Source organism: Strongylocentrotus purpuratus, unplaced genomic scaffold, assembly GCF_000002235.5.
Source record: "Strongylocentrotus purpuratus isolate Spur 01 unplaced genomic scaffold, Spur_5.0 spur5_scaffold_15, whole genome shotgun sequence".
In the NCBI taxonomy this organism is placed as follows: Eukaryota; Metazoa; Echinodermata; class Echinoidea; order Camarodonta; family Strongylocentrotidae; genus Strongylocentrotus; species Strongylocentrotus purpuratus.
Window position 1 is genome coordinate 10,148,448 of NW_022145600.1, and position 26,113 is coordinate 10,174,560.

Sequence of the window (26,113 nt, forward strand, 5' to 3'; positions counted from 1 at the left end):
TCACAATTATGAACCCAGTCAGTGCACCATTCCCAATCCTTCTGTAATACATGCATGTTCTATAAAGCACATGAGACATGCAATTACACCTATGTGTTTAATATGCACTATCCAAAAACGTTTGATTCTTATTATTGTAATCATTAGTTGTGAGGAGTAATTAAACAGTTAATACTAATCTGACTTACTATTTTCAAACCTTGAGACCTGTATTCTTGTTGCTTAAAGATAAACTTTAGTACTGGTAATGCGATTGCATTGTGAAAGAAAAGGTGTGGAAAGGATCAGAAACAGTTGATCATGTAGCATGTAAGTATTGCTGTGCACTGCAAGGTTCAGGAGTCATCAAAATCATAATAAATTTGACCGAGTCTTGGTATTAAAGTAACAAGCACTGTACACAGAAAGCTATATATGGGACAACACACATGGTGTCGAGGCTATTACTACCTTGATTTCCTTGTCTTTCTATGCTCATTACTCAGCCAGTATACATTTTCTTCCAAAATTGTTTGGCACATGTCATTTATTTGTAATCTTGAACATTCAGTGCAAGTTTCGTTTGATTCTGTGAGAATTAATTTTCTTTTTTTTACCAGAACTGGAGTTTATCTTTAATTTTCTTTTTTCACTCTGCCAAACTAACATTCCAACTCTTTGAAAGAAAGAACACTATGGCCCGAATTCACAAAGGAGGTTTGTTGACAAACCTTGGTTTTCGTACGTCATATGACGCGTTTTTACGCATTTTTTACAAACCTGGTTTGTAAAGAACAAAAGGAGGTTTGTCGACAAACCTTGGTGAATTCGGGCCTACGAGTCCTATACTTGATTATTTCTCCTCTCCTTATAATGAGAGTATGTGTAGCTTCATGAATATGTAACTCAGTCTAATTGGCAATGTTTTTTTCCTTTGTGTATTGTAGTTGCCCTAGGTGCATTTTGCATAGATCTCTCATATTCAAATATTCATATGTAATTTTAAGAATATTACATTTATGATTCAACTCAGTAACATTTATGCAGGAAGTCAAAATAAACATTTTTTTCTTCTTTTCTTTCTCTTTCTCCTTCTCCCTCTCTTTCTCTCCATCTCTTTTATCTCATTAGATACCCAGAACTGTATAATGTTTGTCATTATACCTACTTACATTATATGTACACTTGTATAGTTATTAACACATGATTTTCTTATTTTATTTAGAAAAGCTGCTTTATTATTATGTTGTATTTGAGACAAGGGTCCTTTTTTTGGGGGGGGGGGGGGGGGGGGCTTATCAGCCATTTTCTTACAGGGCTATTAAAATTTCCATCATACTTTCATGATTCATCAATTATGTATTCCCTATATTTGTAAATGGGCAGGTCCCAGACGAGATTGTATGAAATTCAGTAAGTTTTATATTGTATCAAAGTGAAACGAGTAATAGTAGTTTTATGTAAAACACAGATCACTACTCATTTTAAAAGATCTTATTTTGAACATTTGTTTAGACTGCACATTATACATGTACATGAAAGGTGCTATTGTAATTGTGATTAAATTGTGCATAGATTCATCTTTAAAATACTTGGTGTGGTGAATCAAGAAACTGTAAATCCAAAATGATGTATCTAGAAAATTATTGCAACACCTTTTTGGCAAACACTACAACTTTTTTAATTGTTTTTATTCCTTATTTTGTTCTTGGGTGAAGTACAGTATTGTTCTTTTTTTCCTGATTATTCCTAGTACAATTATATACATGTATTTGCACCAAACATTTGCATATAATCCCCAACGGTTTACTATTTATTACCTTATCATATCTAGCCTATAGAGTAGACAAGTTTAATCATTTAATCCAACATTTTTGTTCATTATTTACCTACTGTCAATGAATTATTATATTCTCATTGCCTTCAACACAGGAGTTTGTCGCAGGCAATTGGTTGAACTTAGTTGAACTGGGACTAGCCCCCTTTTTTTGCAGCTCACTTGGTAAAACATTTAAGCAAATAGTAATTCTTTATATTGCAATGTTTGTGTCTTTCACTGTTCATACATTTCTTTCAAAATTGTTTGCAATGATTTGTAGCTGTACATCAAATGCAATGTAACCCCTACATCAATGTAATGGGTGAAAAAATGAATTTAATCATTTCAAGATTACTAGCATAGGCATATGCACTGTGTAAATGCAAGTAATCATGAAACTATATATCGTTATTAAAAATATTTTTGACATTTATTGAAAGAATGCAGTGACTTGTGTTATTTGTGAGACCTTTTCAGCTTGACACTTGGTCAATGTAAAATACTTTGTCGTTCATGAGTGGTATTCATTTTTGTTATTTTTGTTGGGGGGAGGGAGGGGTTACAACTTTTTATGATGACACTTTCTATCATACAATAAATACAACACAATATGACACAAAAAGTATTTATTTCACCAAAATGTGATATTTTATTCAAGATCATCATCATTTCATTTTCAATCATTCATTTTGCCAATATTTATAGATATTTCTCCCAATCATCAAGATAAACAATTCTTTGTGCATACACTTTATCACATTAAAAATGTCAGACAGTATTAAACATATTAAAATCTCCTATTAATATATAATCATCTTTCACATATAGATTGCACCATCTTGCCTTCAAACTACATTGATTACATACAAAATTTGCCCCGGAAGAAAAACAAACTTTTATTCCTAATTTGCAGGTATATATTGGCAGGTTTCTTATTTTAATAACCAAAAATAGAAGCATCTAGAATATTTGCAGAATATAAATTATAAATTCTATGACATGAATAACATGCATTAAAATATATGATAAGAACATGAGAGAAAGAATAGATTTTAAAAAAATGGAAAATGTAAAAAAGCAACATTACTGTTAGCTTGACCTAGTCACAAAAGCCTTCTGGTCTTGGGATGCAACACAGACATGTACAAAGATGGCTGTCATGATCATTTTATTTTACCAATGCAAAAGGGAGTTCTGATGAATATGTGTATCTTGTTTTGTGATGTTACCTGGAGCAGATGTGGAGAACTTGCTTCAAGTTTGAATTTATTCATTCGAAGCCAAAACTTGACGATTCCGCAAAATCAGTATCCCCAAAATCAACATTGTACTTGACCTTTAAAAGTACCATCTATGTTGTATCCCAATGACCCATGGCTTTACAGGATTAATTTGCAAACACTACAATTTACTGTGACTTTTGCATTTTTCTTTTGGTGTGAAATCGCATATAAACCTAAACATATCAATTGTAATGAAAATCTTTTGGAGGTCGAAATTAAAATGTTTGAAGGCAATACGAAATGTCATTAAAATTATTGAAAATCTACATACATAAAATGAACGATGCAATACAAAGAAGGAACGCAATGGAATGATCAAATGGGAATGATTCTGTTCTCTGTCTTTCAAATGTAATTTTTAAGCATCCCACTGCTTAGAAGAAATTGCTCACATTGCTTATTCCTTAGAGTTTCTAAAACATGCAAACTAAATTAGTGTGATATAAAGGATTTGAAGATTACAATTGCTTAACCCCCAGATACCACAATAACACACTACAGTCAAACCTGTATATAGTGACCACCCAAGGGGAACACAAAAGTGGTCTTTGTAGACAGGTTCCTTTAGTACATGATTCAATGAGGGCCCATTTTCAAGGGAAACAACAAATGTGGCCTTTGTAGACAGGTGGTCACTAAAGCAGGATTGACTGTAAATGTTTCCAAGAATCGTTTGAAAACCTAGAGCTTTACTGATTCTGAGAGCCATCAGAATTGACTACTGAGTAAATCTGAGTGTAGCATGCTTAAGCATTGAGGTTTCATAACACATATTAAAGCAAAGTCTAGTACATGAATGAAAGTATGTCTTTGTGAAATGGTAAAATATTTTTCTATATAAAAAAAAACTACAGCATTTGTGAAAAGCATATGATCTATTAAAATGGCCTATATACACACATAACTTCTGCCGAAACTCTGCAAAAGCATTATCAAATCTTTAGTACTGAGTAAATCATACCTGTAACGGTTTACAGAATATATCTGAGTAGTTAACATTTTTTTTAAATCATTGCAAGAGACAAAAACCGACCGGTATAACATGAAATGGAATCCACTTGAACTACACTGATAAGAGACAGAAATGAATGTCTTTGTCTGTAGGGTAATTCTGTATCAGAAAAAAGGACGTTTGGATATTTTCCAAACTACAGGCTACATACAAATAAAGAATTTTATTTGGTGTCATTATACAGTATAATGATACCACAAAGATAAAATATAATTGGTTGTATTGAGTGATTTTCCTTCTTTTTTGGCTGAAGAAAATCGCAATTTAGAGTATAAAGTTTTGAACAAATACATATGATATATGCCAAATTTCCATTATAAATCCTCCCCCCTCCCCCACCCCCCCCCCCCAAAAAAAAGATTCCAAATTGGGTAATACGACACTCTGGTGTTATTCCATGATTGCCCAAAGCAAATCTTTCATATATCATATAAAGTGAGTAGGCTTGGGAAAGCTTTAAAAATAACCTTTTTAAAAATACAGAATTACCAAAAATAAACATGTAGATGCCATTGTTAAACATGATAAACGCCAAGAGTGTAAAATTAACAGAACATGTATCTTATAGAAACAAAATGCATTATTGTAACAATATGCATTATTGTAGCAAAACCAACCCACAGCAGATCAGTATAATTAATACCAAGACATTTAAAGTATACAGAGAAATTTGAAAGATTATTTTTTTCTTTTTCGCTCATTGATTGTTGAAAGTACTGATAGATAAAACTTGGAGAGTTGCTGTGTAAGAAAGGAGAATGTGTAGCAGGAATTTTCAAACTGCAGACTAGCTATACCTAACATTTAAATTAATAGCAGGAAATTTTGCATCCTAGACTAACCCTAGCATTTGACTTTTTTATCAAAGTAAACATTATCAATAATCATGGTCCTATGTTTATCCATGCCTTATTAAAAGCACATTCCATCTTTGCATTTCATTTAATATTATCGCTGGAATCTCAACCATGCATCCTTTACCCAACAGATTTTACATTTCACATGTATGTAAACACCATTACATTGACACAACAATACCATTTCAATTTCCACCTTTACAATTTCTCATAAATTTCTGACAAATAGACAGTATTTAACACTCATCTGCAGCATTTTTCATTAAAACACACAACATGACCATGATAGTAGTAGAAAATAAACACCACATGATTTGGAAAGAGTGGTATATATCACATTATTCTATCATCCCATAGCAATTATCATCACTCTATACTTTATTATTGTTGTAAATATCATGGCCCAAATTCCATGCACACAGTACACTTTGGCCCCCAGGTTATTGGTTCGACTGTGATTCTTCATGAATATTAAAAGAATAATGCTTGCTTTTCTGTTATACTAGTATGAAAAACAATATTGCACTTCTGCATATTCACAGTAGGTCTCCACCTTGTCTTATTAAGAGTTGCAATTGACCCATATTGACTTAAAAGTCTTTGATCTTTCGCAGTCCAATAATGAGCCACTGCAGAGATACAATCTGCACATCGGCAGATGAAGGTCATTTGTAAATAAAACTGTTTTACAAAACAGTTACAAGACTGTAACATCCATCGAGACGCATGCTGGATAAAAGTTCATAAACATTATGTAATCAATATTCATATATGCACCGACGGTACATTTTATGATACACAGGTGGAAGTATTCTTTTCAGGAGGGCGATCAAAAGTATTCATGAAGCACCTCCATCACTTTGGCAGTGAATGTTCTTCCTAAAATGCACAAAGTGAGACGCGTCCATGTTCAAAAAGATCTATGGATATTTGGGGGTCACTTGTACAGTCATGTGGTATCTCCAAGGTGGTCTATTGGAGGACTTTGCAATCGATTCTGACCAATCACAACACTTTGTCTGACGGAGGCCCAGTTCAGTCTAAGAATTGGAATGATGCATGTTCTCTTCATAAAGATATTACATTCAGTATCATAGATTACAATCATTTTGTCTCTTCGAGTCTTACTTTCCCCTTTACATTAATACCACCTACCTCCAAACGAGTATCATAAATACAAATTCATGACACAAGCATTTAACCATGTTTCTTTCGCCTTTTCACTGTTCATATCAATTTTAAAAAATGTGTTCAATGGTAACAAATTTGAGAATTCATTCAAAATTTCAAGAATAATAGAAAGAAACCTCCACATGAGAAAACTTAACATTTGGTATCTAAAACTCCATCTGATACATATCTCACACCCTCTTTGATCATCCACTCCCATTTTATATTTTCCCCTAAATTTATTTTGTCCCTTACCAATTTCCATTACTAATTCTTGACCCCCCCCCCCCTTCTCTCTTTCTCTCTCTCTCTCTATCTCTCTCTCCATTTCTCTCTCTCTCTCTCTCTCTCTCTCTCTCTATCTCTCTATTTAATATATTACACAGCTCTGTAAATACCAGCTTCTTCTTCTTCTTGCTATGGAGTGACTACCTATTCTAGACATATCTCCAAAAGTTGTAGTTTGGCTGATATCATTTGATTCAGAAGTCCTAGAATATATCCTAGATAAAACAGTAGAAAGACCAATTTTGTACACAACTGGTACCCATTTCTGTTGTGTTAAGTATGTCATTTGAAGCCAGGAAGATTAAAAAGAAAAGTTAAAAGCTTTAATATTGACAAAATCTTGGTCAAAATTTTCATTTGAAATATACAGAATAAATGATCAACATCGGTGTAGACAATTTAAAGATGAGCTTATCTTTATAAAAAAAAAAACCTGTCCGGAAACTTGTTTATCTGCGTAATATACAGATGTTTTTGACATCTTCTTAAAATTCACTACCATTTTAAAATGAACAGTCTAAAAAATAATCTGATTTCTTTCATGATTCTCATAATAAATCACATCATTTTTTTTAATCGCATTTGGCTACATACCATTTACATGGATTTCTCGCAATAAGAATACATTTCATATTCTCTCTTTGTATTACATGAACCATTAGCTAAATCACATATTCAATACACAAAACTTGTCGTAGTTATCATTCATAATCTATAAAATCATCTTCAAGTATTTCAATGGCAATACATTCTTAAGTTTCAATTTACAAAAATTGTCACATATACTATACAGGATAAATCAGGCACTAGAAATAAAGATATATCTGTTCTTAAAAAAAGTCTGATTTCAAGATGTCAGTCGTTTTAATTCAACATGTGGTTAAGTACATGTATTAAAAAGAACCTGGGTACTGAACCTCTACAAAAGATTAAAGTCTCTACTATTTTGAAACTGTTTAAAATGAACATAGCATCAGGACAAAGTAACTTTTCATGTCAACAATATGTGAACAATTATAAAATCAAAATATGTTTTTTTACAATGAAGATACAACTGAAGAAAAAAATTGTGATTGTTTAATTATATTTCTAAAAAATGAAAGTATACAATTCCATTCTGAGCAAATCTGAAAATATCAAATTGCAAAGTTTTCGATAAAAGGCAAAGAGTTGCTGAAAATGAGCCATAATTGTGTTTATTAAAATGGATTTGGAATTTATGATTCGTTTTTAAATGAAAAGCTAACGAAGAAACATTTGCTGTTGACAAACCTGTCTGACATTTTGAAATCAGAGTAAAATGGAAGGGAATGCTATACCATGGCAGGGTTATCGTACGCGTGATCCGCGTGATGCCGTATGTGTCTCGCGTCCTCTGACACACTGACTGAGAGGGCGTCGTCTGACTGTATTGCGGCTAGGGGTGCTACGGGTAGCTGCTGCTGCTGCTGATGTCTCTGCTGCGTCTCCTGCTCTCTCTCCCTCTCTCTCTGCTCCCTCTCCCTCGCCCTGTTCTCCCTCTCCCTCTCCCGTGCGTCTCTCTCCCTATCCCGCTGCTCCTTCATCTCGGCTTTCTTTGGTTTGAGTTGAACAAGGGCCGATGCCAGGGCTAGTCGGGGTTGGCCAAGAGGGGGCGCTTCTCCATCTGGCATGGGCAGCTGCAGGAACACGGTCATGATACCGGCTTTGTTGTCGCTACATGGCTCTAGGGCTGCTAGTACTTGATAATTCTATAAAAACAAACAAAACAATGTACATCTTTATGTTAATTATTTCTCAAAAAGTTTAATCTAAGGCTCATAATGAAAACAGAAACATAAATTCATCTTATGAAAATAAAAATTGAGATGGGGGGGATCTTCTTAATTGCCCACTGTCATCTCATACGATATAATGCTACCAAATTAGAGTAAAGTTCTGTAGTCGGAACTCTGAACTGGTAGTTACTTAAAATTCATATCGTTCCAGCAGCAGATTTCGAATCTAGGATGAAGCTAGGACTCTAAAACCAGGATGGTGAAGGGAGCCAGGTCTAAAAAATGGTGCCCTAAAGAAAATTCACCCTAAATATAATCATTGTAGATATGTGTTTATACAACCCCTATATGAAAAAAAAATATCCCGTCATCAATGACAAAGAAAATGAAATTTTATGACAAAGAAAATGAAAATTTATGACATTTTACGGCAATTGAAGAGGAGCTCGCAAGATATGCCATGCTATTGCCAATTTGTAATTCATTGATGACAGCATAAAAAATTTGTAACTTTCATAATTTTTTTACAAATGGGATAATGCTCAAACTATCAGTCATTCCCTTTTCTTTTTTTGCTTTTATTAAAACCAACTTGATATCAGGGCGGACTTCCCCTTTAGCAAGAAGGCATAAAATTCGAGCAGAGTATAAATTGCTTACCTGGCATTCAGCAACTAGATCTGGTGGTGCCGATTTGCTGACCTCTACGTTGACCGCTGCAAACGGTCGACTAGCCATTACGGCCATTTCGACAGCCCGTTGCTACCGATAGCAAGGAACGGAAGAATGGGGGGAGGGAAGGGTGGAGAGAGCAAAAGATAACCATAAGAATACCACACGTCATAGTTAAACTCAACGACTCAATTTATACTACAAGAGTGCAAAAATTGTATTACAGGCTACCCCCATCTTTCAATGACTACGTAATTATTGTTTATTTCAATATTTACATTAATCCTGAATTCATGCTTGAAATATATGGTAAACTGGCATTTTAAAAATGTTGTTCAAAATTTAAGAGTATACACAAATTTTGTGAATTGTTATCATCACTACAGACTTCTATCTCACTCAATATTTATTTATTTATTTATCTATTTAATTATTTTGGTGGTAATTCATACTCTTAACAATCAACTAAAACCAACAAGCATCAAAATAAAACTTTAACAATTTATTGAAGATCATTATTCATCAAATATCTCAAACAATCTTTTTCAAAACTAAAATTTCTATAACTTCATTCATTTGTGCAAATGATATTAAATATTGTAGACAGAATATGCAAATTTTGAATTGAGGAAAATTTGCTATTTTAGCACTACAAATGTGTTAGTAATCACTAAGTGATGCAAGAATTTATTAGATTATTGCCAATTTGTGTGTATTAGTCTAATCATAAGCGAATAGTGATTATACATTAACTGATGTGCATACATACACTATTAGGTACACATATGTATTTCTATGGATGTAGAGGGTTAGTGACATGTGTCTAAAGCAGTAACAAAGTGGAAAATATTGAAAATAGGGTTTGTCAAAGACATGCAGTAACAGACTTCACCTTTATAGATATATGTGTGTGTGTATTAACGCATAGTGATATGTTACAAATCGTGCAAGTTTGGTGGCAAGATAGTGTGAATTAGATTTGTTAAAAGATGACAATAAACAGGCTTATATATCAAAGAAAAGAGGCAAAATATGGAACATAAACATCGAATGAAGACACAAAATACAACAGAAGAAATAAATCTAAAAAAGCAGGCTTTATAATGACAATTTGCATAGGCAACAAAATATGAAGAAAACAAAAAGAAGAAATGTAAAAATAGATCAAAGTAACAGATACTGCTCCTCTACGCAATATACTTTGATCATTAATAATGTTCTAAAGGGAAAAGCAAGCCATTAAATTTTGATGTGAACTACTTTCTGTGCAAACTTCCCCCCCCCCTCCCCCTCCCCAATTTTTTTTTTTTTAAATGGTCATAATTATAATATCACCCATTTACAAAGGAATACTAGATTCTCAAGCAACTAAAACATATATGCCACACCCTTATACAAACATACACATTAGCATCACAAAGCAAAATCATTCAGTATGACCTCTCACACACACACATACACATACAATTACAGACCACACATATATAAATAAACCTGCCGGTTTATGTTTTAAAACAGACGCAAATGTTGATGTAAACATGGAGGGGTGACATCGCTGACATGACACAGGCTCTGGCGACAATTGCTCCGAGCTTTACGCCAAGGATAATGGATTAGGGGCTACACGAACATGTGGCATAAAACTCTGTCCCGATTTTATGCTGTTACATGCCATATTTAGAATATTAAGGCATTTGAAGAGCCATGCTTTTCAGGGAACATTTTTGTATCTGATGTTTTTCCACACTTGCATAATAACAATGATAACGCTCACAATTTTTTTCTTCACCTCTTCCCAGAACTCAACCTCCTCTTTACTTGAACTTGGTTGATCTATGACATTGACTGTGCAGAGCAATTGATGCCAGAGCATGTGTTTTATTGATGTACTGAGGAACAATGTAATGTATGGCTTCCGATGGCTGATTTTGTTTCCTCATTGGAACATTTAGTGTATGAGCTTCATATACAGTCAACCCTGTCTGTTATGGTCATCCACAGAAAACACAAACAGACAAGTTCTTCAACACTTATTTCTTTCTAGAGGGACACCGAATGCAAAGCAATTGATGCCAGAGCATGTGTTGGCAAACTTGTATTGATGTACAGAGGACAATGTAAATGTATGGCTTCTGATGGCTGATCTTGTTCTCATTGGAACATACGAGTGCATGAGCTTCATTTACAGTCAACCCTGTCTAGTATGGTCACCCATTGGATACACAAACAGTGGTGCAGCCTTTCTAGACAGGTTCTTCAACACATTTCCTTCTAGAGAGAGTCAATATAGGTGACCTCTACATAGACAAGTGGCCTTTATAGACAGGTGGCCACTAAGACAGGTTTGACTGTAGGATAAATGATATGTACCTGTATAAGGTATGTGACATCAACACAAGACAGATGGAGGAGACTTATATGCAGAGCTGCCAACCCAAACTGAACAAAAATCCTATTCTTTTCCCCAAAAAATCCTATTTTGGATCGATAAGTACTTTCTTTTTGTTAGACTGTGTTCGTCTACATTTTGAAGAATTATACATGAGTACATTTTACAAACATTTTGTTGAATATGCAAGAGTTCATCATGAATGATCGTTCAATGAACCAATGAACAGAATGTAAATGTATTTTTATGGACCATTGGTTGAATACCGGTATGAATGATTTTGTCATGACTGGTGTGTTTGATGAACCAATGAACATCCCCAAATTGCTGATGTGAGATGCTTGTAGGATACTTTACAATGGGAAACTTGCCATTAAAAATGACACACACACACACAAAATGCACAAGCGCATTCAAATTTTTGGGAAATCTTTTTTCTTCTTATTTAAAATCTTATTTAAAATCTTATTTTATTAAGGGAAAATCATACTGTCGTATTTACTTCTAAAAATCGTACAAACTATGATAAAATCGTACTGGTTGGCAGCTCTGGATATGCTCTTATGAATGTGTACATTGTTTGATACATGTAATTGTTTCAGTGTAATCTGACATATATACACAGTCATGAATAATGATGCAGTATATTTTTAAAATTTATGGAGCATATGAATTAAACTGCTTATTGTATGACTTCCCTATTAAAGAAATTATATCTTTTATATAGTCTACGATTGTCCTATCATAAACATGTGAATTGCATTTTGGTGACTTGGTTAATTTTTCAAATTCAAACCTGAATTGATTAGAAAATAAAATCAAAGAGCTTTAAAAGTAGCCTTTTCATATCCAAGGTTATTGTTGCATTGTATGTATGTATCAAGTCATTTCCTTTGACTATCATTCATATAACTGTTCATATAAAATCTGTATTTTTGCAGTGTTTTATCTTCACAAATATTACCTATACTAAATATATTGTGGCTAAATGTAACTGAAATATAGTGCTGAACTGTCACTCTTTGCATACATGTATATCGTACATATAATTATTCTTAGTTCATTTTTACAATCTATTTGCCAAGAATAAAGAAATAAAACTTTAGAAAATTTAATACACAGAGCTTAAAATTGCAACTTATTCGAAGACAAGAGAGCTTAAAGCAAATGTACAGGCCTAATTTTTGTTTTTAAGAGGGGAAAAAAAAGGAAAAGCCATGCTCACAGTCGTAACATTTTAACTTGGCTGTGCAAATAACTCATAACATTTATGTTGCCGCAGATAACGTATCATTAATGGCATTGTTGTGATAATTTTCTGCAAAATTGCCATACAAAGAAGAATAGAAGGGGTCAATTGCTCTTGATAGTATATGCCTATCAAATAAAATACATTGAGAAAACCATGATATAAATGTAAATGATACGCAGAAATGAATATGCTAAATTTATATCACACTTTGAGTACTTTGGGTATATGGATTCAATGAGTAAATTATAATTCACATGTTGGCACTAGACATACAAGTACTTTGTGGAATTGTCTTATTTGGAATACATACATGTAGGTATAATGTATATGGGACAGAGTAATATGGGAACATGACAATGTAGGACTGTGTACATAAAGATCATTTGGTATCTGCATTTATATTAAGCCTGCTATGAAATTAACACTATGCAGAGAGAATGCAATGGTGTGACTTGTTTTATGCAATGTGTATAAAGACTAACTTTTTGCAAAAATTCTGATGGGAAACCTTTTTAACTTACTTTGTTGCCAGTTGGTTTTAATACAACCAGGACATCTAAAATCAACCTCCACTTATCCCATAACGTCTACATCAAGTTTTGACAATTTGTCTGCCTTTCATACGATGCAATTATCAGTTGCTATTTTTTCTATGTACTGTAATATGAAGTATTTTTTCCTATGACCAATTGGCCTACACTATGTAATCATTGTATATTCTATCTATTTGGTCTACCCGTATATTTAATCTCTCTTTTGTCTCTTATTGGTCTATATTCGGTCTGATATTTGACTCCTGCCGGAAAGCCCCCCCCCCCCTCCCCCTTAGCACTCTGTAGGTAAATTTTTTCCCACCATCAAATGGATGATAGACCAATATAATTACAGACCTAGCAGGATTAGACCAACTATGATTTAAACTTAATGGACAAAAGGCCAAACAAGCATTAATTGGACCAACTTAAATTAGACCAAAACGAGTAACAGCCTAAACGGGCATTAAGTAAATACTAGCAAGTGGACATATCCCCGGGTACATGTAATGAAAATGAGATGAGATGAAATTATATTTATTAAACCCATATGGATAGTGAATATGTAGATGAATACGGTGTAGAGAAAATGGGTTCAAAGTTGACTAGATGGGTATTAGGCAAACTGGATGTACACTATGGAGTATGGACCAAACGGCAAGTTTCCTCTTTGATACATGGGCTTGACTCTATAATGTGTTTCGATGGAATGCCATGGGGTAGCGGGTATTTTCGGACACGTTACTTCAAACACTCACCACAACATGACGATGGCGGTCATAGCGATCCTTTATCTTGAGGCCCGCCAGAAATATCAGCAAGAGAGAAAGGAAACAGACAAAGAAAGCCACCAGGACAGTCACCCAGTCAAGCAGAGGGTGGTACTGGGCCACCTGAGAGGGGCCGAGGGCCAGAGAGGGGGGCAAGGCAACAATACAGATTCAGGGCTGTGGCTAACTTATAACTCTTTACTTGCTTGCTTTGCTTTGCTTTGCTTTGCTTTGATCGACCAGTGGAGCACTGAAACAGGAGGCTGCCGTGCCGCAGTCAACTTTTAGCACACATACAGTGCATATGTGTGTGTTACTGTGAGATGTATTCTGAACAAAGCGGCGGGCTGTTCAGGGCCTCCATCCATAGCAAATAAAGGGTTAACCAAGGAGCTTTATATAAGCTTCTCCAGTGGTGTATCGCGCGGCAAGAGAACGAGAAGGGGTTAAGTTTTGAGGCAAGGAGGAAAAGTTATGGGAAATTTTTCTCCAGTTGGATGAAAGGACAGAATCTTGGGAAGAGAATTAGTCACATGTATATGGAAGAAAGATTATGAAATGTTGGAATGAAAGGAAGTCAGGTGATAAAAAAAGGGAATACTGGTAGTCAGAAAAGAAAGACAACAACACTTTTAATTGTATTCAAAAGAAGAAAGGATCACAGAAATGGGGAGAGGGGGAGGGGCACATGAGAATATTTACATGAAAAGAAACAGAAATATAAGTTTTTATAAAAAATGGTCATGATGTGGACATGTAAATGCTTAGAGTGTTCCATTAAGATTAGAATTAAAGATTATAGAAAGAGATGATGAAAAAAGAAAGATCATAGGAGAAAAAGGGGACTCCAAATGACTCTACAGAGCAGGAGTTATATTATTGAATAAAGATACAAAGTACAGATGCATTTGAAGAGAACACCTCTATTCTCTTTCCTTCATTTCATATCAAAAAGAAAAAAATTCTACACCTTAGTTTCCAATATCCTACAGCATCATTTTGTAGGAATATTGTCTTTTGGCATATAAACGTGATTGTGGGGAACTGCCTTGTGTGTGGAAATGTGTCTTGTATGTGGAATATTCAAGAGAGAGGTTGTATATTTGTGAAGTAATGTCTGTGTGATGATATACAACACTCACAAGCATACAAAGAGAACAACACAATTCCACCACTCAGTAAAGGGAGACACATTAAATCAATCTCAAACAGAAATACATGTACAACAAAAAAACTGCACCAAACCATTTCAAATATTAAAGTGAAGTTCAGGATAAATTAGGAGGGGAAGGGATAAATCACCTAATTCCAAGTAACAGGACTATTAGTTGTGAGAGAAACAAAACACATAAATCACAGCATGCAGGGTGCTCTGTCTAACCAATGCTTCATTACAAACAAGAAAATAAACAAAAGTCATAAACCATACAAATAATTAGCTATAAACTATAATCAGAATGGCAAAGGAAATAAAATATAAAATAAAAGTAAAATTCAGGCACTAGTCAAAAAGCTGAGGGAAGAATGGGAGGGGGTGAGAGACCGGGCAGAACCTGCTAAAGTGTTCAGATGATATACGGCAACATGCGACATGCGTATTAAACTCATAAGGTGGTGATAAGTGGCCAACGAAGGCCAGGCACAATAAACTCCAAGTCTAACGACGGGAGAAAGACGGGGTTCTCGGTACGATTCCGACTTCGGCCGAGCCTCAACGACGTGGCGCTGACGAACGTACCTGTCTGTTTCGGAAAGCATCGCAGCGCTGCTTAAACTTCCAGCCCAGCACAAAGAAGAGTAGGAAGAAGAGAAAACAGCTGAAGAAGACGATAAGGAACTGGAGTAAGGTGAACATCAGCATGGGATGGATCAAAAATACCTGTTGGTGTAACCAACCCCGTAGCAAAAGGGTAAAAAAAAAAGATATAAAGAGGGAGGGAAAATGAATGAAAAAAAGTAAAGCTTGTATGCAATCTATGGATTTAAATATACCTGTTTGTGTAACCAACCCCCTAGCAAAAAAGGAAAAAAAAAAGATAAAAGGGCAGGGGGGGGGGGGGGAGGGGGTAGGAATGAATGGAAAAATCAAGCTCATATGCAACCTATGTTTGCAAAGTACCTGTTTGTATAACCAACCCAGCAGAAGGGGCAATACAGATGAAAGGAAAATAAATGTTGAAAAGCTAATCTGCATTCTACTTTATCTTTAAGGAGACCTACAAAATAACAGGAGCATGATTGCGGGTCAGATCATGACCTGCCTACACCCTCAAGAAAATGAACCTTTTGTTTAAGTTGGGAAAAAGCCCATTTAATTTTTTTTCTTCTTCTTTCTATTCAAGCATTTGAAAGACCTATACTATATGCAGTCTTTGTTTACTTCTATTTCCTAGCCATATGGAGAGTAAGACTAAGACAGAAAATGATTCTGCAGTAATCTTCCATTGAAAAGAAAGCAGGATATATGTTACATAACTTGGAACCTGTTTAAGGAAAAAAGGCTGATGGAGAAAAGAAAAAAAAATAAAGCTGCTACAAAACTTTCAACCACAAGTAGAGAGAAATGAGTGGATTAAACAGAATAGCAAGTGCTGATGATTTTTAAGTAAGTACATGACATTATCTGCAACAGAAATAGAAAAAACATCAACCGGTTAGTGGTGACAAAGTATCAAAATATCACACCACACCAGAGACATGAATGTTTGGGTGCAATAGGTTATATAACGGAAAGAAGAATGTGCAAAAGACACCCGAAAGCACGAGAGGCGTTGATTAGTTAAGGAAGCAAAAACGTTACACCTGTCAACGAGGATCGTTGATTGATACAAAATCTTTTGAACAAAGATCCACTTCCTCGAGACGAGGACGTATCCAGAAGAGAAAGGGGGCTGGCTTACCTGCCGTTCACGGCGTGTTACCAAACAAGTTTGTATACGAACGCCCATAAAAAATAGGAGCAGTGTAACAATGAAGGCACCGAGAGCCGCCGCTATGTAATGTAGAAGGTCTGGTTGCATGTCCACATATAAAACCTGACGTGTTAGCGAATGCGGAAGGCATAAGGGGGGAAAAGGCAAAAAGACAAATCATATTTCAACTTGCTCACATAAACGAGTTTTGAATACGGTAGAGAGCTATGCTCTTGTGTTTTTCGATACCATGCAGGTGATTAGACTGTGCTCTGTATTATTAAAAGTTGGATAATAAAACAAGAGTTAGTAAGGTCAAGAAGATTTCCTCAATGCAATGTTGTGCGGGAGAACATTCTCTATAAAGTACTCTGGAAAACGTGCCATGCGAGGTCCCAGAATGCACCGGTAGGCGGTGGCCCCGCCCGGTGCGGTTACGCTACCTGTCGGAGGCGTCGGATCTCGAGGTGCTGGTAGATGCGCCAGGTGAACGTCATGATACCGAGGAGGAGCACCATGCATGAGACAAAGACAATCAGGGCTTCAAGAACGTCCTGGAAGTCCCCGCTGTACTGCAGGGGGATCTGGGTCAGGATAGGCAGAGTAACTTCAGTTGGAAAGCAATTTGGTTGGGGCTGATCAGCATTTGACTCAAAATAAAACAATTCACCTTCATGGGAAGCTACTAGTTTGGGGAGATATCATTTTAATAATGAAATAATTATGAAAACGACAGGCTATGTAAAGCAAAATAATAAAACTAATAATCATTACAATAGAAATAGAATTGACATATTAAAGACTCTCAAAATGAAGGCCCAAAACATTGCTTATCTAAAAATGTGTATTTAATAAATCTGCATCCCCCCCCCCCTCAAAAAATAAATAAATAAAAAAATAAAAAAAATAAAAAAAATAGCAGAAAATATTGAAGGAAAGTATAGACGACTTCAGAATATAGACAGTACCGGTACATGGCTTATTAATAGGAAGAAAAATAATAGACCTACAAGAGAAAAAAATGGATAAAGACAGGTGATTTCTTTCAATTAAGACAAAGATACAACTAAAGTCTGAGAAGAGTGCATACCGCAGACTCAATCATGTCATCAATTTTTCGTTGTACATCCTGGTGAAAATCAACCATGAAGGACTCATGTAGATGAAGATGCACGCCACTTGACCAAGACAATATCAACTACCTATATATTAAAAGGGTATTCCCCTCATCACCATATATAAAATTAGATTGAAAAGAAAAGAAAAAAAGAACCAATTTCAAGAAATTGGACAATAAATACTATCAAATTAAATATATTTCTCATGAAAAAACCTTGCATCATTCAATACTGAAATCTAGAGGAGCAATATAACTTGCTGAGTACCAGCCTTAACCAACTTGCGGATAGATCATATAATGAACACATTTGCATGTATCATTCATTTATGTATACACACTTTTACATAGAGTTATTCAAAGGGAACCTCATCCAAATGATTTTGCATAGTACCTCATGTTATCAAGATAATGGCGATGACAATGTCGTGCTTAGAAACTTTACATTATGCTAAAAAAAAAATTGAATAAATGAGGGAGGAAATACCATCAAAATTACCATCAAATTATTCTGCACACAGAAGATACCATCATCAACGATCACACACATTCATTCAGTCTAACTTTCAATTTAATCCAATAGCATTCATAACAACCTAACTACTGGGAAGTGGTTTATTCCAAAATTATTATTCATGATCTCACTTTCTCATGACCTTCAAACCACAAACATAAAGTACAGATAAATGAAAAAGAACCAATCCCAAAACTAATGACTTTACACAACTGTCCAAGCTTCTTTGGTGATGTGTATCCCCTATAAAGAAAAGGTAGGTTTCCCTGATCCCATGAACGCAGTAGAATCCAAAGACTTTTGATGGAGTACGCAAGAGCTGATATCATATTTGAGAAGTAGCAGTTAGTATGAGAGTATTAGGCACGAGGTACAGAGAGACATATATCAGTAATATAGGCTGAAATATCAAGATTCTGATTGTTATTGCACACAGCGAACTCCTACCAATGAAAGAAAGAAAATTCAAAGCACGGTCTACGGCAGGATCCTGATAGGGATATAGTGTTGTATGATTCTAATCGTATGCAATAGGCCATTTTCGTAAGGCCAAATTTAATGTATGTGTCTTTGTGAAGTGCCTCGATACAAATTATTTCATTCACCTGATAAGAATGAGAGTATTTCAATACCGGTAGTCAGAATGCAAACTGCATAATATTAGGTGTTGCTAGGTAGGTCAATCCATAATGTTTGTCCTACCTGGCAACAATTTAATCTATGCAGTTCGGATTCTGTCTATTGAAATACTATTATTCTTATCAGGTGAATGAAATAATTTTTATGGAGGCACTTCACAAAGACTTTATGCATTAAGTTTGGTTACATTAGGAAAATGGCCTATTCGAAATCATGTTTGCTGTTGAATAAAGGAGAAAGACAGGGTAGACAAACAGAGTGAGTTTAGAGCTTGTGTATTTTATAATTTGTCGCTAGTAGCCATATGCTAGTGAGAGCCAGCAGAACAGAGCTTGCAGAAGTCTATCGCCACTTACCCGCCGTCCCTCCCTTCTGTTGCAAAAGTTAACGCAAATCCTGGCCAGAAACATCCCACAGGAGAAGAAGACAACAACAGTCAAGATCACCAGGGCTACAGCAAAGGTCACAAAAATGTGCGAGCCCTCAATGTTTCCTTGATCATCTTCCCATGATGGACTTGGTGACACACAGTATTCCGTTTCTAGGCACAGCTACATATGTTTCAAAAGTACATGAAGATTTAAAATAGCAAAATGGGTCTTTATAGCAGAAGAAAGAGTGCAGGACTTGGTCTACCGGGTCACAGAGGTGAAGGGAATTTCTAGTTTAACTCTTAAGCTGCCCCCATTCAAATCACCCAGTGCCACAGTGCTAATCCCTATTGTGCCAGCCACTAATCCTCTGCGTGCCACGTTAATTTAAGGTAGGTTCAATTAGCGTGTGTACTTATGCACGAAAATGTGTCCGTGACACGCGAGCGAATGAGCGTTTATGTGTGCATGGCAAGCCACCAGAAACCCAATTATGTGAGCGTGGCACGCCAGCGCATGCACAGAACAGTGTTCTTGGCACGATAAGAGTTAAAGAACTTACTGGAATTCATCGTATACTGTAAACACTGTAATTTGAGCATGATTAATTCTCGCTACCCCAAATAGCGATTCTGCCGAGATCCGGGGAAAATCCTGAAAACGTGCAATGCATTATGGGATAGCTTTTCGACATTACAGCTTCCTGTGCAGGCGGCGCGATAGCGCAAACTTAAAACGCCGTCGCCACACAACGTGTATGCACCGAATATGTCGTCTGCTCGGTCTTGTTTTTTTTTCGCAAATATTTCAACGTTTATTTGAACATTTCATTCGTTGTTTTTTGCGTCTTTTGACATCAGTGACGATGGTTTTCTTTTGTGAGGCTGCACAGTGCTGGGCTCATGATTCCAAGCGTAAGAACCCTGAAAAATGGGGGTGGATGAAGGCCGTGACTTGGGATGGGACTCTATACCGGAAGTTGTAGTGACGACCCGAGAGAGTGAAAATTACCTCGTCTCGCGAATTTCGAGATTTTCGTACCTATTTAGGGTAGCGAGAATTGTTCACGATGATTGACCTCAAAACATATTCGCAGGTTCTTAAACTCGCGTTGCACGCAATTCAGACCGTTCAAAACACACATAAGCAGTCATGCTTATATTTTCGTGAGTTCTAAAATTTGCTCTTACTGATCTTAGTGCGAAATCCGCGAAAATTAATGTACCGCAAATATATCTACTTTTACCAGCATATGTGTATATACATATACATATTGACATGCGAAAAACATGTGCAAGACCAAGACAAAAATTTTTTTCCAGATACTGAACAATAGATACCATTAAATTCAATATTTTTCTTAAAGCCCCCCCCCCCCCCAAGTGTTGGGAGCCCAAGTAAATTATGCTTGAATTGTTTCATAAAAGGATGTCATTTAAGACACATTTCTGTAAGGATTTTCAAAACAAATGTGTTTGAAGTCAAATATTGATGAATGAATACAAAACTTAGGGTTTCTGCGTACAACACAAAACCAAAATTATGTATTCTTTTAACAATATTTGTCTTCAAGCACATTTTTTGAGGGGAAATCTTTGCAGCGGTGTGTCTTAAATGACATCCTCTTTCACATTATGATACAATTTATCTGAAATTTTCCCATCTAATTTTTTGCAAATTTGGGGCTCCCAACAGTGGGGCTTTAAGAACAAACCTTGCATCATTCAAGACTGAAAGCATACATAAACATATTACATTCAGATGATAAAAGACTTTGCATAGTATGTCACGCTATCCAGAAAATGGTGATGCCCATGACGTGCTGAGAAACTTTACAGTGTGCTTTTAAGTTTATACCTCTTTCATACACTCTGGTGGAAAAGTCTTGTAGATTAATGGGCAAGAATTAAATAATTCTCCTTTTTTTTAGGGGCGGGGGGTGAGGTTTCCTTTTAACATCTCCTGGTGCTCAGTAAATAAGTTATTCAAACACAGAAATGCTCCCAGAGTCAGACACACAAAAATACATGCTAGAAAACACACAAGATAACTGAACAAATCCAGATCTATTCATCTCTGATCAAGGCACTCAGATAACTCAAAATGAGACTTTCAACCGATTTTCTTTGAAATATTTTAACCGACTTGTCCATGCTGTACACAGTAAATGGAGAGAGAGCCCAAGGTGAAAAGTTATTAAAATATCCAAAAAGACACATAAATCACGTATGCCACTTCTTAAATTTAAGAAAGAAAAAGTATCAAAATTACCATAGAAGAAAATATGTGTGATAAAGTTCACCGATATTTTGCACACAGTTAACAGCATCATCAAAAATCATACACATTCATTCAAAACAACTTAACAAAAAGGTTTATTGCAAAAAGTGTGATAGCAATCAGAGTTGCTGAATCACATCAGCGATATAAAACAATAGGAGAGAAATATATTACAAAATTTTGAATTAAAACAGTGAAGATGAAGAAAACGTTTACTGCAATAAGACCAAATGGCTTAAGACCAAATGGTTCTAGTGTACAGTATGTATCAACTGATTGGCTCCAAACTTATTATTCATGATCTCACTTTCTTGTGACCTTCAAACCACATACATAAAGTACAGATAAATGAAAGAGAACCGATCGATAAAATAGTGCCTTTAGAAAACTGTCCACGCTTCTTTCCTGATGTTTCTCCCCTGAGCAAAGGTTTAAAGTAGGTTTGCATGATCCCATTAGCATTAGAGTTCAAAGACTTTAGGTAAAATACATAAGAGTTGATATCGTAGTTGAATATTTGAGAATGAACATCTGCAAAAGTAGTAGTAATAGTATTAGAGTATTAGTCACCAGGGAGATACCATAATCAAGACATATATCAGTAATATAGGCTGAATTATCATGATTCTGATTGTTAATGCTCACAGCGAACTTCTGCTAATGAGAGGAAAAATTACAAAGAAGAGTCTACAGCAGGATGGGGATATAGTGTTGTATGATTCTAATCGTGTGCTATTAAAAATCATGTCTGCTGTCCACATGGCACGAGATGTCATGACTTGTTATGAAACACTAAGGCTCGTTCGCCTAATATCTGAACGAGGCCTTAGATAGTAACATGATATCTCACTTAGCCATCAAAGCTCCGCAAGATATGATACAACATGCCAAAATATCTGACTATTTGGACTGCAAACACGATTCAAATCATACGTGAGAATGAAAAAGAAAGACACACAGAGCGAGTTTAGAGCTTGTATATTTTATCATTTGTCAGTGGTAGCCATATGCTAGCGAGAGCCAGCAGAACAGAGCTTTGAGAAGAGAACCCTAGTCCGTCGGTCACCACTTACCCGCCGTCCAAGCCTTCTGTTGTGCAAGTTTAGGCCAATCCTGCCCAGCAACAATCCGCAGGAGATCAGGACAACAATAGCCATGAACACCAGGGATATTCCAAAGAGGATCACAAAAATGTGCGAACCCTCAATGTCTCGTTGATCATCTTCCCATGGTGGACCTGGTGACACACAGTCTTTTGTTTCTAGGCAGAGCTATCAAAAGTACATTTAGGATTAGCGAAATGGGTCTTAGAAATGTTAGAAAGGGAAGGAAGGGTGCAGGACTAACAGGTCACAGAAGTGAGGGGAATATATAGTTTGGAGATACTTCTAGTTTGGAGAAACTTACAGGAATTCAATATGCCTTTGGTCAGATCAGCAAGCATTTCTTGTTTACTTGAAGCACTAACAGTTCCTTTTCTTTTAAAAGTGAACAAATAAAAGCACATCCTACCTCCACTTGGGAACAGACTAAAGCATAACCACCAGGACTAACAGAGGACAACAAATTATTCCATGCTCTTGCTAAACTTCAACGTCCAAAAGTGGTTCCTCCTTGGAACAAGAACCTTAATGTTATTAGAGACATATTTGTAGTTTTTTAAGTAGCTCTAGAGAAAGATGGAATTATCTCAATATCAATATTAGGAGGGCTCAGAGCCTCAGACTGAACAAATTTTATTTGGTAAAGTGAATGTGATATGTCTTTGAACCTGATCATCAAGAGTTGTCAGGTGGCCATGTTTGGCCATGCAAAGAACAACCTACAACAGGAAACACTCTGCAGAACAACCAAACCACAACAAACCATATTACATGGGTCCATAAAACCAAAGGAGACCACAGAAATGTGTGCCACCTCACTGATCTAACTGTTTTGAGAGAACTTCCAGACCTTTCATAAAAAGCCGAGTATTCTGGAGACCCACCTTGATGTTGTCCAACTAAGCCAGTATAAAAAAGAAGGACGATTCCAATGTCAGACTCAAGACTCAAGGGAAAATGGTTCCAGAACTCTGCTCTTTATCAACCCACTGACGATTTCATTTTTCATTCGACTAGAATTTCTAATGGATCTATTCTACAGCTGTCTAGGGCTTGTACTTGATAGTTTCAGGACAGTTTACAGGAAATTTCCAGCTTGCAATATCAAAAAGAAGACACTAGAAGAATATACGTGTATGAGAGCATCTGATCTCACCCAGGCAGATATTGCAGATCAGGGACCCGTTTCACAAAGTATTTTTTCAATGACAAATGACAAAAATCAATGACAAATCTGCTGATAAACAATCAGGAACAAGGATTTCAGTAGCTTATAAAAAAAACTGTCATTTGTCACTGATGACAAGTTTTGTGAAAGCCCCCCAGAAGGCTTGGAGAAGGGCAACAAGGGAAATGAAACATCCAACTCTGCAGCATGGGAAAATACGAAAGCTAAATGATGATGATGAGTTTACAGGAGATAAAAATAATAATCAAAAGGACCAGGCCGTATGTACTACAGTGTAGTTTGGCTAGGAGGGATTAGACCACCCAGGAAGGTCACCTACAGGTGGCTATCTCATCAACTCAGCTCTCAGTAAAAATAAGGAAAAAAAAGATCATGGGGAACTAATGGTCACCGATTAGGCATTGTTTTCTATATAGAGGGAGCAAGTAGCTACAAGTAGTACAGTGGGCCTTTTATAGTTGGCAATTAACCAAACAGTTTTCAAGAATACCTTGTAAAGTAATTAGGATGATACAAAATGTTGAATCAACGGAAGCGATCAAAATGTGAAGAAATTGCAGAGTTTGATATCAATCACAATTCTTGGCATTCGAAATATTGTAGCTGCAATTGATTTAATGACTTTATGTGAATCAAGATCGGTTGTAACCCTTCATAAGGATAGGGCACAGGTAGTACATATGGTATAATAGTATAATATAAATGGGGGAACAGTTGGTCAACCTGACAATGTTTAATAATTTGGCATAAAATATATCAACCAGCATGTCCATAGCAGGTTATTACTTATGATTTTAAGGTATAAAGTGCAATACCACAAAGAACCCGTTAAGACGATTAGAAAAATGAGAGGAGGAGAGAGAGACCTGGAGAAAGGTATAAAGGGGGAAAGAAGGAGAGAGACTGCGAGGAAGAGAAACAGTTTGACACACGATGTATTCAGAGCATTAGTGAATCGTATGGATCAGTGAACCGGATGCCAGGAGACGAAGTTTCGTGGGAACACACCCTTTAAACACCCATCGGGACTTACCCGCCGACCCGAACGTTGCCGAAAGAAGTTTCTATCACAACATATCCTGATCCCAGACACAAGGCATGAAAAGCCTATGATTATAGCCATCACACTGATGGTCAGTTTATATCTTGTGGAGGAGAAGGAAAACCTCCTATGACCTTCTCGATCGTGAGGTGACTGTGTTTCGGTGGGGTATGTCACAGTGGGATTGTTCACACGGCTTGGGATAGTCTCTGTGTACATCCGCATGAAGATACCTGTATCAGGCTGGGTCATCGCTGAAGAGACCTAAAGGATGGCAAAGTGAGAACGTGCTGCGGTGGATAGAAGCTCAGTGGTTTGGGAGAATGCATGTGAAGGGGTGGAAAGTTCAAATAAGAGGTGGAGAATAAGAGGTTAGAGAGAAAGACAGAGAGAGAGAGAGAGAGAGAGAGAGGGGACAGAGAGGACAGAGATCCTGACTAAAGATGTAAATTATTGTATGAAGACAAAAAAGGTATATGTACAAAACATTAAGAAATATAGTTAGTAGTAGAGATGGGCAGAAAAAGAAGAGAAGGAACAGCAACAAACATAGGACAAAAGTATCAACAGAAGATATACAAAAGGAAAGAAAGATGACACCAAGATAGATAGTAAGAGATGGTATCATCAACCATTCTCATCATCATCAAAACTTAATGAGGGCAAACATGAACAGCACAACTCCTCCAAGAAAGAAACGTAAAGAAAAAGAGACACGTAACAGCTCAAACAATAACAAGTGTATTGAAAGAGCCCAAATAACCCTGTTGCATTTTGAAGCTTTGCTATATTAAAGATATCAATATCAGTCAAGTCAAATTGTAAAAATAGCACTAGAACAAAATTCAGATGAGTCAAACCGTTGAAAAGCTAAGAGCGGTGTTTTTAGTTGCCACGTTAAACGTTAACAACTTATTCACTTCATAACAATGGCCTCATACAGTATAATACTAATTAATATCAGTTTCTTGAAAAGGTATTCCAGGTAGCTTAAAAAGGGGCAATATCAATTCATTAGATATCAATAAAATCATATCGATGATGTTTACCAACTGACTGATAAATATGCTTTAAATCCAAGTTGTAGAAATTTGGTCGTAAAGAAAAGATCAATTTGACCTAAAAGAGTCCTTCGCTTGTCCATGTTCGTCAACTGCTGTACAGC

The 26,113-nt window shown here is 36.0% G+C and overlaps 1 protein-coding gene across 6 annotated transcripts in view; it reads right to left on the reverse strand.

Annotated features, from left to right (window-relative positions):
* Nucleotides 1-4,793: 4,793 nt before the first annotated feature.
* Nucleotides 4,794-26,113, reverse strand: part of LOC575558 (attractin-like protein 1) — a 94,530-nt gene continuing 73,210 nt past the window's right edge. Inside the window, exons 22-24 of one of the 6 annotated variants that reach the window (XM_030985539.1) lie at nucleotides 13,770-13,904; nucleotides 8,826-8,927; nucleotides 4,794-8,138 (exon numbers count right to left, since the gene is read on the reverse strand). In XM_030985539.1, the coding sequence (XP_030841399.1) occupies nucleotides 7,722-8,138; nucleotides 8,826-8,927; nucleotides 13,770-13,904 (654 nt within the window). In that variant the 3' untranslated portion in view covers nucleotides 4,794-7,721. Of the gene's footprint in view, nucleotides 8,139-8,825; nucleotides 8,928-13,769; nucleotides 13,905-15,519; nucleotides 15,661-16,681; nucleotides 16,817-19,098; nucleotides 19,515-22,687; nucleotides 22,886-24,939; nucleotides 25,213-26,113 lie in introns of those variants that run through there. The other 5 variants (XM_030985537.1, XM_030985538.1, XM_030985536.1 and 2 more) reach the window with 5 other exon arrangements.